Below are 12,809 nucleotides of genomic sequence, written 5' to 3'. Positions count from 1 at the left end.
CTGTCTTCACTGACCCCCTGGCCTGGTCCTCAGCTCCAGCTCGGCACAGTTCCGGCTGTTTCCGCCTGGTCTGTATCTGTTCCCCATCAGAGGCCCCATTGGAGCTCCGGCCCTTCAGCAGCCCAGATAAAAGAGATGGATGGAGGTGAGTTTGGGGGACGCCCCTCCCTGCAAGCTCAGAGCTAGAGCCCTGGGTTGTGACAGGGGCTCCCTGAGGAGGGCTGAAGGTGAGGCTAAAGACTGCCAAGTTCTCCGGAGGCCCAGTTGCTACCCATCCCCACCCTGCCTTAGTCCTTTCCCTCCTCCAAAGGCCCAATTCCTGAGGCCCCCTCCAGGCAGGCACTAAGACTGCAGTCACCCCCTCTTCTAACACACACACTTCAGCAGGAAGCTCTGTACTAGGTACCCGACCCCCATCTCCATGCAACTCATCAGCCCACAAATAGTAGTAGTAAAATTGACCATTTACTATTGTGTTCCAGACACATTACTTATAAGATCTCTAATGTCATCACAACCCCCTACAGAGCAAGTTTTATATTATTTTTCAGAGGAGGACACAGAAGAAGGGAAGCTAAGAAAATTGCCCAGGTATGCACTTAAAAAGCAGTAGAACTGACATTCGAACCCGTACTGCAAAACCCCATGTGCCCTTGCCAGGCTATCCTTGACTTCTGAGGTCTAGTTCTACTCGCAAAGACCCATCATTGCCCTTCAGAGACCACTGGCATTGAGACTGCCCCCCCCAACTATTACCCCCCCGAATTCAAACCCTTCTAACACTAGTTCACATTGCAGAGGAGGGGGAGCTGGGAAACCAGAGTTGAAACCTGGGTCTCTTGAGGGTCAGGGGAGTCCAGGTGGCCTGTGGGGCCTTCTCCAGCCCTGCTTCAGTGATCTGGGATGAGGGTGGGGTGGGAGGTAGGAAGTGTTTGTCCCTGAGTCCTCAACTCTCATCCCGGGAGACCCTCTCTCTTCTCACAAAGACTCTATCTTTTCTCCCAGGGAACTCCAGACCCCACTTCTGCACCCTCAAGGTCGTGCTGCCTCCCAAGGGGACAAGGGGAGACTTGACTGTGGGGTAACATTTGTCACCCAAGCTGGCTTTCGTAACTGTCCACCCTGTTCAGAGAGCCTTCGGCCACTCGCTTGGCAGAGAAAATGTCAAAAATAAATTCAGGCCGGGATTTATAAATAAATAAAGCCAGCCTCTGTCTTCAGCCCCTCCCCCTGTACACACCAGGGATCTAAGATCTCAACCCTGGGAAGAAAAGAGAGACTGAAGGAAGGAAAGAGAGGCAACGAAGGGACAGAAGCCCTGGTTTTAGGGGGAATAGTTGGGCTTGAGGTGTTGCCACAGACCAAGGGGCACCTGAAGGCTTCTGGCCTTGACTGCATCTGGAAAACATCTAGCAAAGGAGGGAAAGAAGGAAGAAATCATTCAGAAGCACCTTTCCCAATTCAGTCCCAGGAATGTGTGGGTGTATGTGGGGAGGGGGATCTGTGACCTTTCCCAGGTCCAGGCCTCACCCTTGTTTGAACCCCCTGCGCTGAGCCCAAACTGAAAGCGGTAATGGCAAAGCGGCGGGCAATGACCCAGGCAGTTGGGATGAGGCTTCATGGTCCGGCGGTGTTGGGATCCGTGCCTCACCTCGCCTACCAGTGAGTCACCTGAGCCAGGCCAAGCCCCACGGCCTCCACTCTTCTCTGCCACCAGCATATCTGGGACCCAGCTTGAGCAGAGAGAGGACTAGAGAACATTAGGGGCCCCAGAATGGAGAAGGGAGAGTGGGGAGAAATGCAGGGATGACTCCATCTGAGCTGGCCTCCAGGTTCCACCCCGAGACTGCCACCAGAGCCGCTATATCTGGACCCCTCCAACTCCATCCCTAATCCTAACCTCATTACTCCCATTGGGCCCCATCTCTGTCCACCAGCCCGTCCCTCCCAGAGTTCTCAAAACACCCTCCATTATCTGCAACTGACTCCCAGAGCTCCCATCACAACCTTCCAGATCAGATCCCTTCTACTCTCTACATGCCCCAACCACTGCCCTCAGAGAACTCCTTCCTACCGCCACCTTCCCAGACTCCATTCCCGCCCATCCCAATCTTCAAACTTTCCTCCCAAGGTGCTTTGCTTTGAGAGGTGAGAGTTGAGCTTCATTAACATCTCATTACCCAGAGTGGATTTCCAGAACTGTTCACCCTTTTAGAAAGAATCTAGTCATTTACAGGGCTGAGGAAGTGACCAAAATATATCCCAGGAGGTGATGGGCCTGTGTCTCCAGCCTATTTCCCTCTGCCTTAAGCTGTCTGCACACTTAGAATAGAGTCCTAGGTGATAGGACCTGAAATTTTGAGCAAAAAAGAGTTCAGTAAATCTCCAAGTCCACCAGAAGAGTGCTTAAGCTTGTCTGCCCCTCACATGTGTAGACAGAGTTACACAATCATGTGCATGTAATCCTGTAAACACACACGTATATAATTAATCTAAGTATACATACATTCACATGCACATGTTAGAACAGAATGTAAGCTCCATGAGTCAGGGACAATGTGCCTTTCTGTGACGTACCTCCAGTTCCTACAATGATGTTAGCACATAACAAGTATTTGTTGAAAGAACGGCACGTAATGGAACATATATTTGCAAATAAATGTATAATACATAATGGAACATATATTTGCAAATGTGTATACATGTATATACACAAATAACAATACATCCATGTATACAATGCTTATGCACACACATACATATACGTGTCTACATGGTTATCCACATACACACATATGCTTTTAGATAATCCATATATATAACATATTGTGATGTACATACATACATGTATACACACACCTCATAAAATGCAGGTAAGCACACACAAACTACTATGAACATATAATAGACATTACATGTAAATATCACACACATATACACATAAATGTAGGTGTAGGTACGTGTGCACGCTCACATACATAAATGAATACAAATAGAAGCACCTTTTTACTCAGAAATTTCCAGTCAATTTAACTGTCTCAACCCCCCCCCCCCCCCCCCCCCCCGCCCAGGTTTGGCTGCTGCAACCAGAAATATCCACCAGATGGCACTCCTTTGCCACTTCCTGTACTCCCAAGTGTTGCCAGAGATGTCGCCCCTTTTGGCCAAGGCACAAAACTGGTGGAGTCGGCGTACCCCAAGAGCTTCCCCGTCACTCCCCTACCCAGCAGGGCGGTGGACATATCCTTCGTCCCCAAAGTCTGCAAACTCGTTCCCTCTCCGAAGTCGAACTCCTCCTCTGGGGCCTCCAGGCTTCTGTTGGAGGGGGGACTCCTCTTTGGGGGTCCCTGTTCTGCTCAGCCCTCAAATCCAGCCCCCTTCACCAGTGAGTCAAGGGTTGGGCCTCACCCAGACTCCCTCTGTTCAGAACAGCGTGCTCAAGGGCCTTTACTAGGAGCCTTCGTAGTAATAAGCAGATTCCCCACGACGGCGGAGGAGCGAGTCAAGGTCATCTGTACACATGTGGCACCTCCACTCCTGTACACACAGCCCTCCGACCCACGGCGTACCCCCGACATCGTGCCCTGGATGCCCAGCGGGAGTCAGCCAAAAGCCGAGGGAATGGCCAGGCCCTGGGGCCTAGTACCCTCGGCTAGGGAGGAGCAGGTCCCGGTTAACCCCTCCTGCACCGGTCCAGTGTTGACTCCGATCTCTGGCTTGGAGTCGGAAGGAAGTACATTCGCTCATCTTAACCAAACCACTTCAAATCCCGGAGGTGAGGGAAGTGGGATGCGACAGAGGTCCTCCCGCCACTTCGAGTCAGCTCTCACGGAACCTCACATTTCGGGGGTGAGCAACCTCGAACAGAAAACGCAGGGAAGGCTTGGAAACCCGTTGGGAGGCGAGGCCGGAGTTCTGGCAGCGGCTCTGCTTCCCCCTCCTCTTCCCCTCTCTTCCCCCGGGAGCGGCGGGAAATTATTTATTAAAACGCCGCCCGCGCTCTCATTTATTTGCGGTGAATAATCCTCGGCATCGCAGCGCGTTTATTAAACCTTTCCCGTCCCCGCATTACTTTAATAATAAATCGCGTGTCACTTTCCAGCGACGTTATTAAAGCCCGTCCGCGGAGCAGAGGAGGGGAGGGGGTGGGGGTGGGGGGGTAGAGCAGCAGGGATTCCTTCTATTCCAGGCTGCGGGGCCTAAACCAGCAGGGCTGCGGAGGGGGGAAACTGAGGCTGTAAGGAGGCTGCACGCGAATACTCTACAAAGTCTGCATGAGCAAACAAGGAGTACGGATTCCGGGGGGTGCGTGTGACCCTGGTTGGGTCGGGTGGAGCCTCTGCTCTGCAGGTGGGCGCGGTAGGATCGATGGGCCCGCCAGGGGGCGCCTTCGAGCACAGCTGCACCGGAGTCCCCTTCGAAGAACTAGCCTGGGAAGGATTCCCAGGCTTCCACAGAACACTGACCACGTCCCCTCTTTCAATCCAGAGCACACCACCTTCTGTTCCGGACGCCAGACAACACGACCCCTCTATCCCTGGCACACTGCTCACATCCCTACTCCTGCTTCCGCGGTCGCCTTGGAATTCGCCTCAAGTATCCAACCCGCTCGTGCCGTGGAGCGCAGTTTCTGGGGCCGCCGGGCTCTAGACGGGACTAGGCCATGAGAGCTGTCCTCTGGCTTAGCCTCTGGAGGAGCCCTGCGGTTCCGCGGGAGGCACCGCCAAACCCTCGGATTGGGATTCCTGACCACGCCCCTCCCAAGAGCCCGGGCTCCCTGCTTCGGGCCCCAAAGGACAAGCTCAGACATTGAGCCAACTGCAATCTCTCCGGTGGTGGCGCCAGGCTCTAGGCGGAGCCCAGGCGCGCAGGAGACTGTCGCCATCCATACACAGGGTCTAGGCCTCCCGAACTTAAGTTTTCATTTTCTGCTTCAATCACTCAATAAACACTGTGCCTCACCAGTGCCCCTTGGCTAGGTAAGGAGAGTGTGAAGAGAGATGTGGGGAGGGAAAAAAACGTGGCTCTGTGAGGGACCCTCAGCCAGACAGGACAGGTCACAGTTGGTAGATGAGGAAACAGGCTTACCTGACTTCTGTCTGGTTTCAACAAGGAAATGGGTGGATTCCTAGGGGAATCCTAGGGCTTGGTCCATACTGGTGGCCAAGCATCTCCCCTCCCTCATCCAGCTTGTGCTTTTACACTGGGGCCCTACCCACATAGACCTGGTTCGCCACTCTGCCTAGGGAGGGGACCAGAGTGGGCTGAACAGAGGGGGCAGGCACTCTAACTCTAGTCCAGCACAAATGGAGACCAGACTGGGAAGATACCCTCCCTCCAACCAGATGGCTTCAGCCTTCCTCCCTAGAGGGCAAGGGAGGCCCCAGCTCAAGCTTCCCCTCCGTACATCTGGCAGGCGTGTGCTTAGGGAGTGGGACCCACAGCTTTTGGATGCCTCCCAAGGAAATGTGGTCTTCATGTGCACATCTGCATGAACCATCTGTGCATCCGTGTGACTCGGTTTGTTCATAAATCCTTTATTGCGTGCCTACTGTGCCTAGTCCTGTGCTAGGCACTGTCCAATACAGAGTGCTATAAGATATGGTGCTGGCCTTGTGGGGTTTCCAGAATGACAGAAGCCGGTCATGACCAAATGCCCATTTTACCGCCCTGGACTAAACCATGCTCCATTATGCTTTTCTAGACAACAGATGGCCAACAGCAAAGAGGACTGCAGTTAGTAAGTGCAACTGGGACTTAGGTGAGGGGGGAAATTTCTAGAAGGTGAGTTTTGAGGAAGGGTAAACTGAGGCTAGGCAAAGGTTAGGGACTAGAAAAATAACAGCCGGAGCTGTGGTGAAGGGTAATTAGAAAGACTGGCTGAGCAGGGCTGGAGGGAGGGGTCTCAGAAAGAAATGGAGGACCTTGGTTGCCTCCTTGTGCCCACTCTTCACGTGCCCCCACACCTCCACCCAGCCTAGGGACCAGCAGGCAGCTGCTGTCTTCTGCCTGGTTGGTCCCCGCTGGAGACTGTCCTGGCCAGGGCACTTCCTCCATGGGCCTCTTAGCATCCCACCACCCCTAGTCTCTGCCTCTCTCCTTATCCTCCAACTTTGTCTTCCTACTTACTACTACCACGACTCCCCTATTAAGGGCATTAAAGTGATTAAAGGCCCCCGCTCCCCCTTTCAGGTCTTTTCAAGAGCAGGGATGAATACTGTCCCCACTCACCCACCCCCATAGGCCAGAGCTCCGGACCTAGTAGTAATCCTCGCCCTCTTCACTCTCAGCCTCCTCCTCAGGAACCAGATGTAGGGATGGCAGCTGGGGGATGCCTGTAGAGTTCAGCTGGTCTGCAAACACATGTGGGCAAAGGAGAGAGAACGGGAAAGAGGGGCCGTCGGTACCCACGTGTCCCAGACTGTGAGAAAGCCATACTTGCATGTGCGCCCATATGCGCGCACACACGCACGCGCGCGCGCACGTGTGAGGTCCTGAATCCACCACCAGTCCCCCCAGTCCCCGGAGCCCAGGGCTCCCCCTTACCCGGCGTGAGCACCGTCAGGCTAGCTGGGGCCTCAACCTGGCCGAGAGCATTGCGGGCCAGGCAGCGGTAGATACCCTCATCGCTGGGACGCACAGCTTGGATCTGCAGCCAGCCTGTCACTTCAAACCTCTGGGGTCCACCCCTGAACTGGAGCCAGAGAAAGGGTCAGCAAGATCCTTCTAGGGGGACCCTGGGCTGCCCAGGGGAGGCCTCTGCTCCCTATCCTACCTGCACTGAGATGTGGGGATCATCCCCTGGCAGCTGAATGTCCAAGCCGTCCTTCCTCCACTCGATGGATGCCATGGGGTAGGCAAACACCTCACAGCCAAAGATCACATCCTGTCCCGTCACGTTCCAAATGTCATATGGGTGCAACACGATCTGGGGCTCTAGGGGTGGAGGCGGAAGGCCTGAGAACAGGGTGGCACATCTCGCCCAGCAAGAAGCCCATGTATGAACCCTCATGGATGTGTTTGCGGGGAAACACAACAGACGCTCAGGTAGATACACATCCATTCCATAAGCAAGACATGACATGTACACACAGGTACATACAAATGTAGGTGCGGGTACACACAGGTACAAACCCAGAAGTGGCGAGGCACATGCAACAGGATGCACGAACGAGCACACAGGTCCACACCTCAGCTTGGCAGCCACACTCTGTCCCTGATTGCTCCCCTGTCCTCATTCCACCCTCTAGGCCCCTGTCCTGCTATACTTGTAACTGACACCTCCCCCTACCCTCCCCCTTTCCTAACCAGTCCAGTTGCCAAAGACCAGAAGAGCGGCCCTCCCCCTACCCCCCACCCTGGGACCAGGGAAGGGGGCGAGAGAGGGGGGGATTCCCACGTGGGAAAGGCAGAGAACCTGAAACCAGATCTGGGCAGCAGGCAGAAAGCCTGAAGTTGCGGGGTAAAGTGTTGGGACCCTGCCGGTGTTTGTTTTCCAAGCAGCCACGGCCAGGCCAGATCCCTCAAAGGGGCTCAGGAAGCGAAAGTTACTAAAGCTGCCAAAGGAAACCTGAGGCTTGAATGGCCCTCAGCACCACCACCACCACCACCCCCACCCGGGATCGGAGGGAGGAGCTGGAAGAGCCCCCTCCTTCACTACTCCCGAGGCCCAGAAGAAAGAGAAGGGAGGCGGGAGACTGGGCTAACAGCTTGCTCTGCGAATCCGAATCCGCCCAAGTGAAACCTGATTTCATCTCACTGGAACCCAAATCGCGTTGCCTGGGCTCCAGAGGTCTGGGCAAAGCCTGGGAGTCTCTTCACTCTCTCCCTTTTGGGAGACCAATCATTGGCTCTGTGCCTGCTCCCTCAGAGGGGTCCGTCCCGCCGGCCGGGTCAGGAGCTTTCACGCGCCTCAGGGCACACAGCTTGCTGACAAAGCTCGGACCGCACCTTAGGGCAGCGGTCTCTGCGGACCAGCAGCGAGCGCGGGCTCTTATACTGAAGTCGAGCACTCCCCTGCCTCATCTTTTTCGCTCCGCTGGCCAGAGACCAATTCAGTCGGAGGTCGGGGATCAGTGCCTCGAGCGCCCCGAGCGCCAGGGGTAGGGACCCCGGGCCGTGCGTACCCGATTCGCAGGGCCCCGGGTGCGCCACAGTGAGGTTAGCGTCGGGCCGAGCGCGGGCCGCCTCCTGCAGCCGGCAGATCTGAGCGTAGGTGCGGCCGTCGGATCCGCAGAGCGGGCGCTGCGAGCGGCAGGCGCACAGCGGCTCCGGCACCTCCCCGCGGCTCAGGTCGCCGCCTGCGTCCAACCGGCACTCAAGCTGCTCGCCGCAGAGCCCGTAGAAGTGGGCGCTGGGGTCCAGGTCGCAGAGCTGGCCCTCGAGGTTGGCGCATTCCCAGCAGCAGCCGCACGCGTCGCGCACCCGGCCGGCCAGGCAGCCCCGTGGCGCGGCGCACTCTTCTGGCCGGCAGGGAGCGCAGCCCTCGCCCTCCGCCAGCAGCCGCAGCCAGCCGCGCCGCAGGTAATCGGGGCGTGGGGACGGTCGCGCGCCTGTCGGGGGCGGCGTCCGCACCACCAGCAGTAGCAGTAGCGAGGGCAGCGCCAGGGCAGCTGCCGGCGGCCGTGGCATGGTTAGCTGGAAGCCCTGCGAGCGCTCTGGGCATCAGCGCGTTCGTGGCACCCTGCCAGGGAGGGAAGCCAGGTCAGGAGGTCAGAAGCAACCTCACTGTTACTTGTACCAAAGTTTGACCCACGCACTGCCCCCTTCCCTGCTGCCTTGGAGTCAAGGAGACCCTCAACACAGAAGCATAGTGACTCTCTAGGAGTCATCCAGTTATTGATCGGACCGGGTTTCTGGGGTTGGGGACAGATGAGAGGAAAGGATGGTAAAACTCAGGCGCCAGCATACACGCGCGCGCGCACACACACACACACACACACACACACACACACACAGCAGCAGCAGCACCACAGACCATCCAACTCTGAAGCTTCCTGTCCTAGAGGTAGATGGGAATGGATGGCCCCAGAGCTAAGGAGTTGTTAACAAGGGAGGAAAAGCGGAAAGAGTAGATGCCCTGGGGCCCAGAGTGCTCACCTACTGTCTAGGACTAAGCCCTTCAGAGCAGCCGTGATTCCGGTCCGAAAAAGCAGGCAGTGGAAAGAAGCAGAGGCCAACAAAAGGCTGGGCCTGCCAGCCACCTCTGCTGCGGCTTGAGGATCTCTGAGAGAGCCCAAGGGCTTGGACTCGGAGAGCAACTCCTCCGCCCCCTCTCCCCGCCTCTCGACGTCGCACACAACCCCCTCCCTCCAGTTTTGAAGCTGCCAATTTTATGCAGCCGCACAGGACCCTCCTGGGCCACTTCCCCTAGCTGGGCCAAAGTCACAGTGAGAAGTGAGGAATCGTAACCGGACACCGAAGCTGGGAGAAGACAAGGGGCAGGATGGGGTGGGGGGTTGGGAGTAGGGGCTATGGGGGTTGCTGGGAAGCTCGAAAGAGCCGAGTGAAGGTCTAAGTCTTGTCCCATCCTACTCTACAGTCCCCGGGGTCTGCTAGAGCAGCTGCATAACGCGGAGGCGGTAGGAGCTCTGGTGCCTTGGCTCCTGGAGGGCAGAGCCAACCAATGTAGTCTCCCCGCAGCCCAGGGCTGGCTTCCCAGGGACTACTGCAGTCTCGTCCACCCAGCTTCCCCACTAGGGCGCCGGTCAGAGATTCGGTGCTTACATCTGCCTCACCACATCTGGCCTCGTCCTCCCTCCCCACATCCGGCAGGTGCCTCAGCCCGCGGATGAGCCTGGAGATTAGAGGTCCCAGCCGACTAGCAGCCGCAGGGAGAGGTGGGCGGGGCGCCTCCCCCGCGGACCTCGCTCCGGGTCGGGATTATAGGTTATAGTTAGTTCCAAGGCCGGCAGGGCCGGAGGCATTTGGTTTCGCGGCCGCCACCAGCGCCACCGTGGCACTTTGGGCTGGGGGCGGGGAGGAGAGCGTTCCTGGAGGCCCGCCCGCCTTACAGGGGGTCGGCCAGGCCCCGCCCTAGCCTGCCCCTAGCGGCTTACAGAAGCCGCGCAGCAGTTCAGTGTGTGGGGGGCGAAAACTGCGCTTTGCAGCGAGGGAGGTGACAGTATTTAGTCAGTCTCGGGCCAGAAGGACCTGGCCCCCAGCCTACCGGCCTCCGAGGCCTCCTGACTAACCTCGAGCTTCAGGGCTGGCGGCAGCGTGCCGACCGCCCAGGGGGATCCGCTCCGCATGCGTACTGGAGGCCTGGAGAGTCCAACCCCCTGATGCGGTCTAGGACTGTCAGTCCGGACCTCAACTTGGACAAGCCCTTCCACTTAGGGGTTCCCTAGCCGCGTGCACGTCACTCCTGGCCAGAGGAGGCTCTGATGAGGTGGGCGAAAACAGATACACAGTCACCGTGTTCCCCAAACTCCGGAGGGACAGGGAGCAAACTTCGCGCGAGATCTCACAACCATCGCGAGAACCTGAACAGGAAGCCTAGGAATTCGGAGCAGGAAAGGCCCGCGGGTTTTAAACCGGAAAAAGAATGGGCGGGGCCGGCGATGGCAGATATTTGTGGGTAATCCCCAGTCTTTTGCCCTGGGGTCAACTGAAATGTTGACCTGGGGCAGATGTGAACTATAAGAAAACTGCAGGAAGTCCTGAGAAAAACAGGAGAGTGGGTAGGAAGGGACTTGAAATTGCGGAACTGACTAATGGAGCCACTCAGGGAAGTCTGACTCTGAATTACAAAATGCCTTGAGGGTGATCACTCCCAGTATACAGAGGGGAAGCAGTCGGGGATCTCAAAATGAATTGTTACCGGCTTCTAAGACTTGGAGCCAGTATTTAAACAGCAAACTCCCCGGACCTACAAACCCTTCACTTACCCCACTTTACTGTAGCCGGTTGTTTGCTTTCAGTATTTGCTATGCTCTAAGCGTTTGACATTAGGAATCGTGTCTGACTCTTCACTGTATCTTGTGCACCTAGCCCTGCGCCTAGCAGCACAGTAAATTCTTGGTAAATATTTGGGGATTAAATGTGAAAGACTTCCTGTGTGTGAAAGTCAAGTTTAATTTAGACTTTCGGAGTCGCTGAAGGCTGGATAGACGGGGAACGAGCGCCCTCTGGTGGGCATGCGGTTGGCGATGAGAACAAGACCGTGCATACAGTAGGCGCCAAAGATGTTGACGCTACAGATCGGCTTTTATTAAGTAAAGATGTGTTCCTGGAAAAACACCACATATTGTAAAAAATATTTTAGAAGGGATTTTTTTTTTGCAAAAGACAATTTGAAAGTCTAGCTATGTTCCCAGAGCCTCATCATCTGACACTATCCAATTCAGACTGCAAAACACATTCAACAACATCTATTCCCATTCAGTGTTTTGAAGAATACATAGTACTGCCTCTTTCTCTTCCCCACCCTTGACTGTAGACTCTTGTACTGAGAGGAGGAGGCATAGAATGTAGTTTGCTTTCCACCATGATTCATAGCCTGGAGTTCACAGGCTATCGTATCTTCACTTTCAGCCACTGACCCATGAAATAGTTGTTAGATATAATGACAGAATGAAATGGGTCTTGTACAGATGAACAGCAGAAGAAGAAACAAGGGTAAAAGATCAGTGTGTAACCCGGTAAGAAATTACTTGGGAGGGATCACACCTTCCAACCTGACACCAGCCTCTTTTGACATGGCTGGTGAAAATAGGGGGGTTGCCACTTTGATGAAGAGGCAGAAGTGAAACAAATGGTCCAAACTGACCCATGAGAGACAGATACGGAGGAATTGTGTTTTCTGAGAACATTAGAACCAGTTAAGTCAAAGAAGGCTCAACAGATAATTAAGATGGAATACCTTGTAGATATCAATGATGGCAAATAGGTGAACTTAGTCAAAATATGTGTAGGAAAACAAGGTTAAGTGAAAAGGAGAAGGATCTGGATACTAATCATTGCTGTGTAAATATTTGCCATATATATCATCAGCAAACACCTTAAGACAATTCAGAATGAGGCAAATCGTTGAGTATACAGCTCACTATTCCTTTATTTTGTAAAATTTATTTTCCATAATAAAAAATTAGAGGCTATTTTTTATAGGTAGATTTAGGATGTTGAGATAAATTTAGAAAGTTGGGACAGCCAGGTGGGCAGATACACATTATAATGTGGCTACAAATAATATTACCAAATAAAAGTTGGAATACTCAGGAGACGAGCTGTCTGGAATACCTAGGCAATAAGTCAAGGAAAATGAGCTTTAAGACATGCAGAGAGAGATCAGGTGAAGCTTTCTTTAGTTTACTCTTCCTATATCCCAGGATGCAACTCTCTCTGTCCCACCCTCAGTGTCCCATCCACCTTTGAGATGGAGACTGTAGCTCCATCTGACCTGATGACTTGGCCATATTTTGAATTAATAAACTTAGAAAGGATGTTTAAGTCATTTAGGTTCTCTCTACATTTCTTGTTCTTTTTTTTCACTTTTTTCCCATTTTGAAGTATAAAAGACAAACAGAAAAAGTGCACAAAATAGAGATATAGGCCAATTAATCATTACAAAATTAATACCCATGTGATCATCATCCAGGTCAAGAAATAGAACATTGTTAAAACCGCCAGAAACCCTCATGTCCCATCACAGCCATTAATCCCTCCTTTCCCCACTAGGTAACCATTTCTAACTTCATATTTTAATTTTACCTGCTTTTGATTTATATATAAATTGCGATACACCTAGGAATGGAATAGCTGCTTCATGTGATATACACGCATTCAACATTAGCAGTTATTACCAAACC

General features: G+C 54.0%; 1 protein-coding gene across 1 annotated transcript; it reads right to left on the bottom strand.

Moving 5' to 3' along the window:
• Nucleotides 1-5,517: 5,517 nt before the first annotated feature.
• On the bottom strand, nucleotides 5,518-9,711 carry KAZALD1 (Kazal type serine peptidase inhibitor domain 1). The gene is made up of 5 exons (XM_025918371.2): nucleotides 9,100-9,711; nucleotides 8,127-8,683; nucleotides 6,776-6,936; nucleotides 6,547-6,694; nucleotides 5,518-6,353 (listed from the first exon to the last, which is right to left on the bottom strand). The coding sequence occupies exons 2-5, from the start codon at nucleotides 8,629-8,631 to the stop codon at nucleotides 6,259-6,261; spliced, it is 909 nt and encodes a 302-aa protein (XP_025774156.2). The 5' UTR covers nucleotides 8,632-8,683; nucleotides 9,100-9,711; the 3' UTR covers nucleotides 5,518-6,258.
• Nucleotides 9,712-12,809: the final 3,098 nt, after the last annotated feature.

This window comes from Puma concolor, chromosome D2, assembly GCF_028749965.1.
Source record: "Puma concolor isolate L17-30 chromosome D2, mPumCon1.1.hap2, whole genome shotgun sequence".
Lineage (NCBI taxonomy): Eukaryota > Metazoa > Chordata > Mammalia > Carnivora > Felidae > Puma > Puma concolor.
This window is presented reverse-complemented; position numbering and strand designations above follow the sequence as displayed.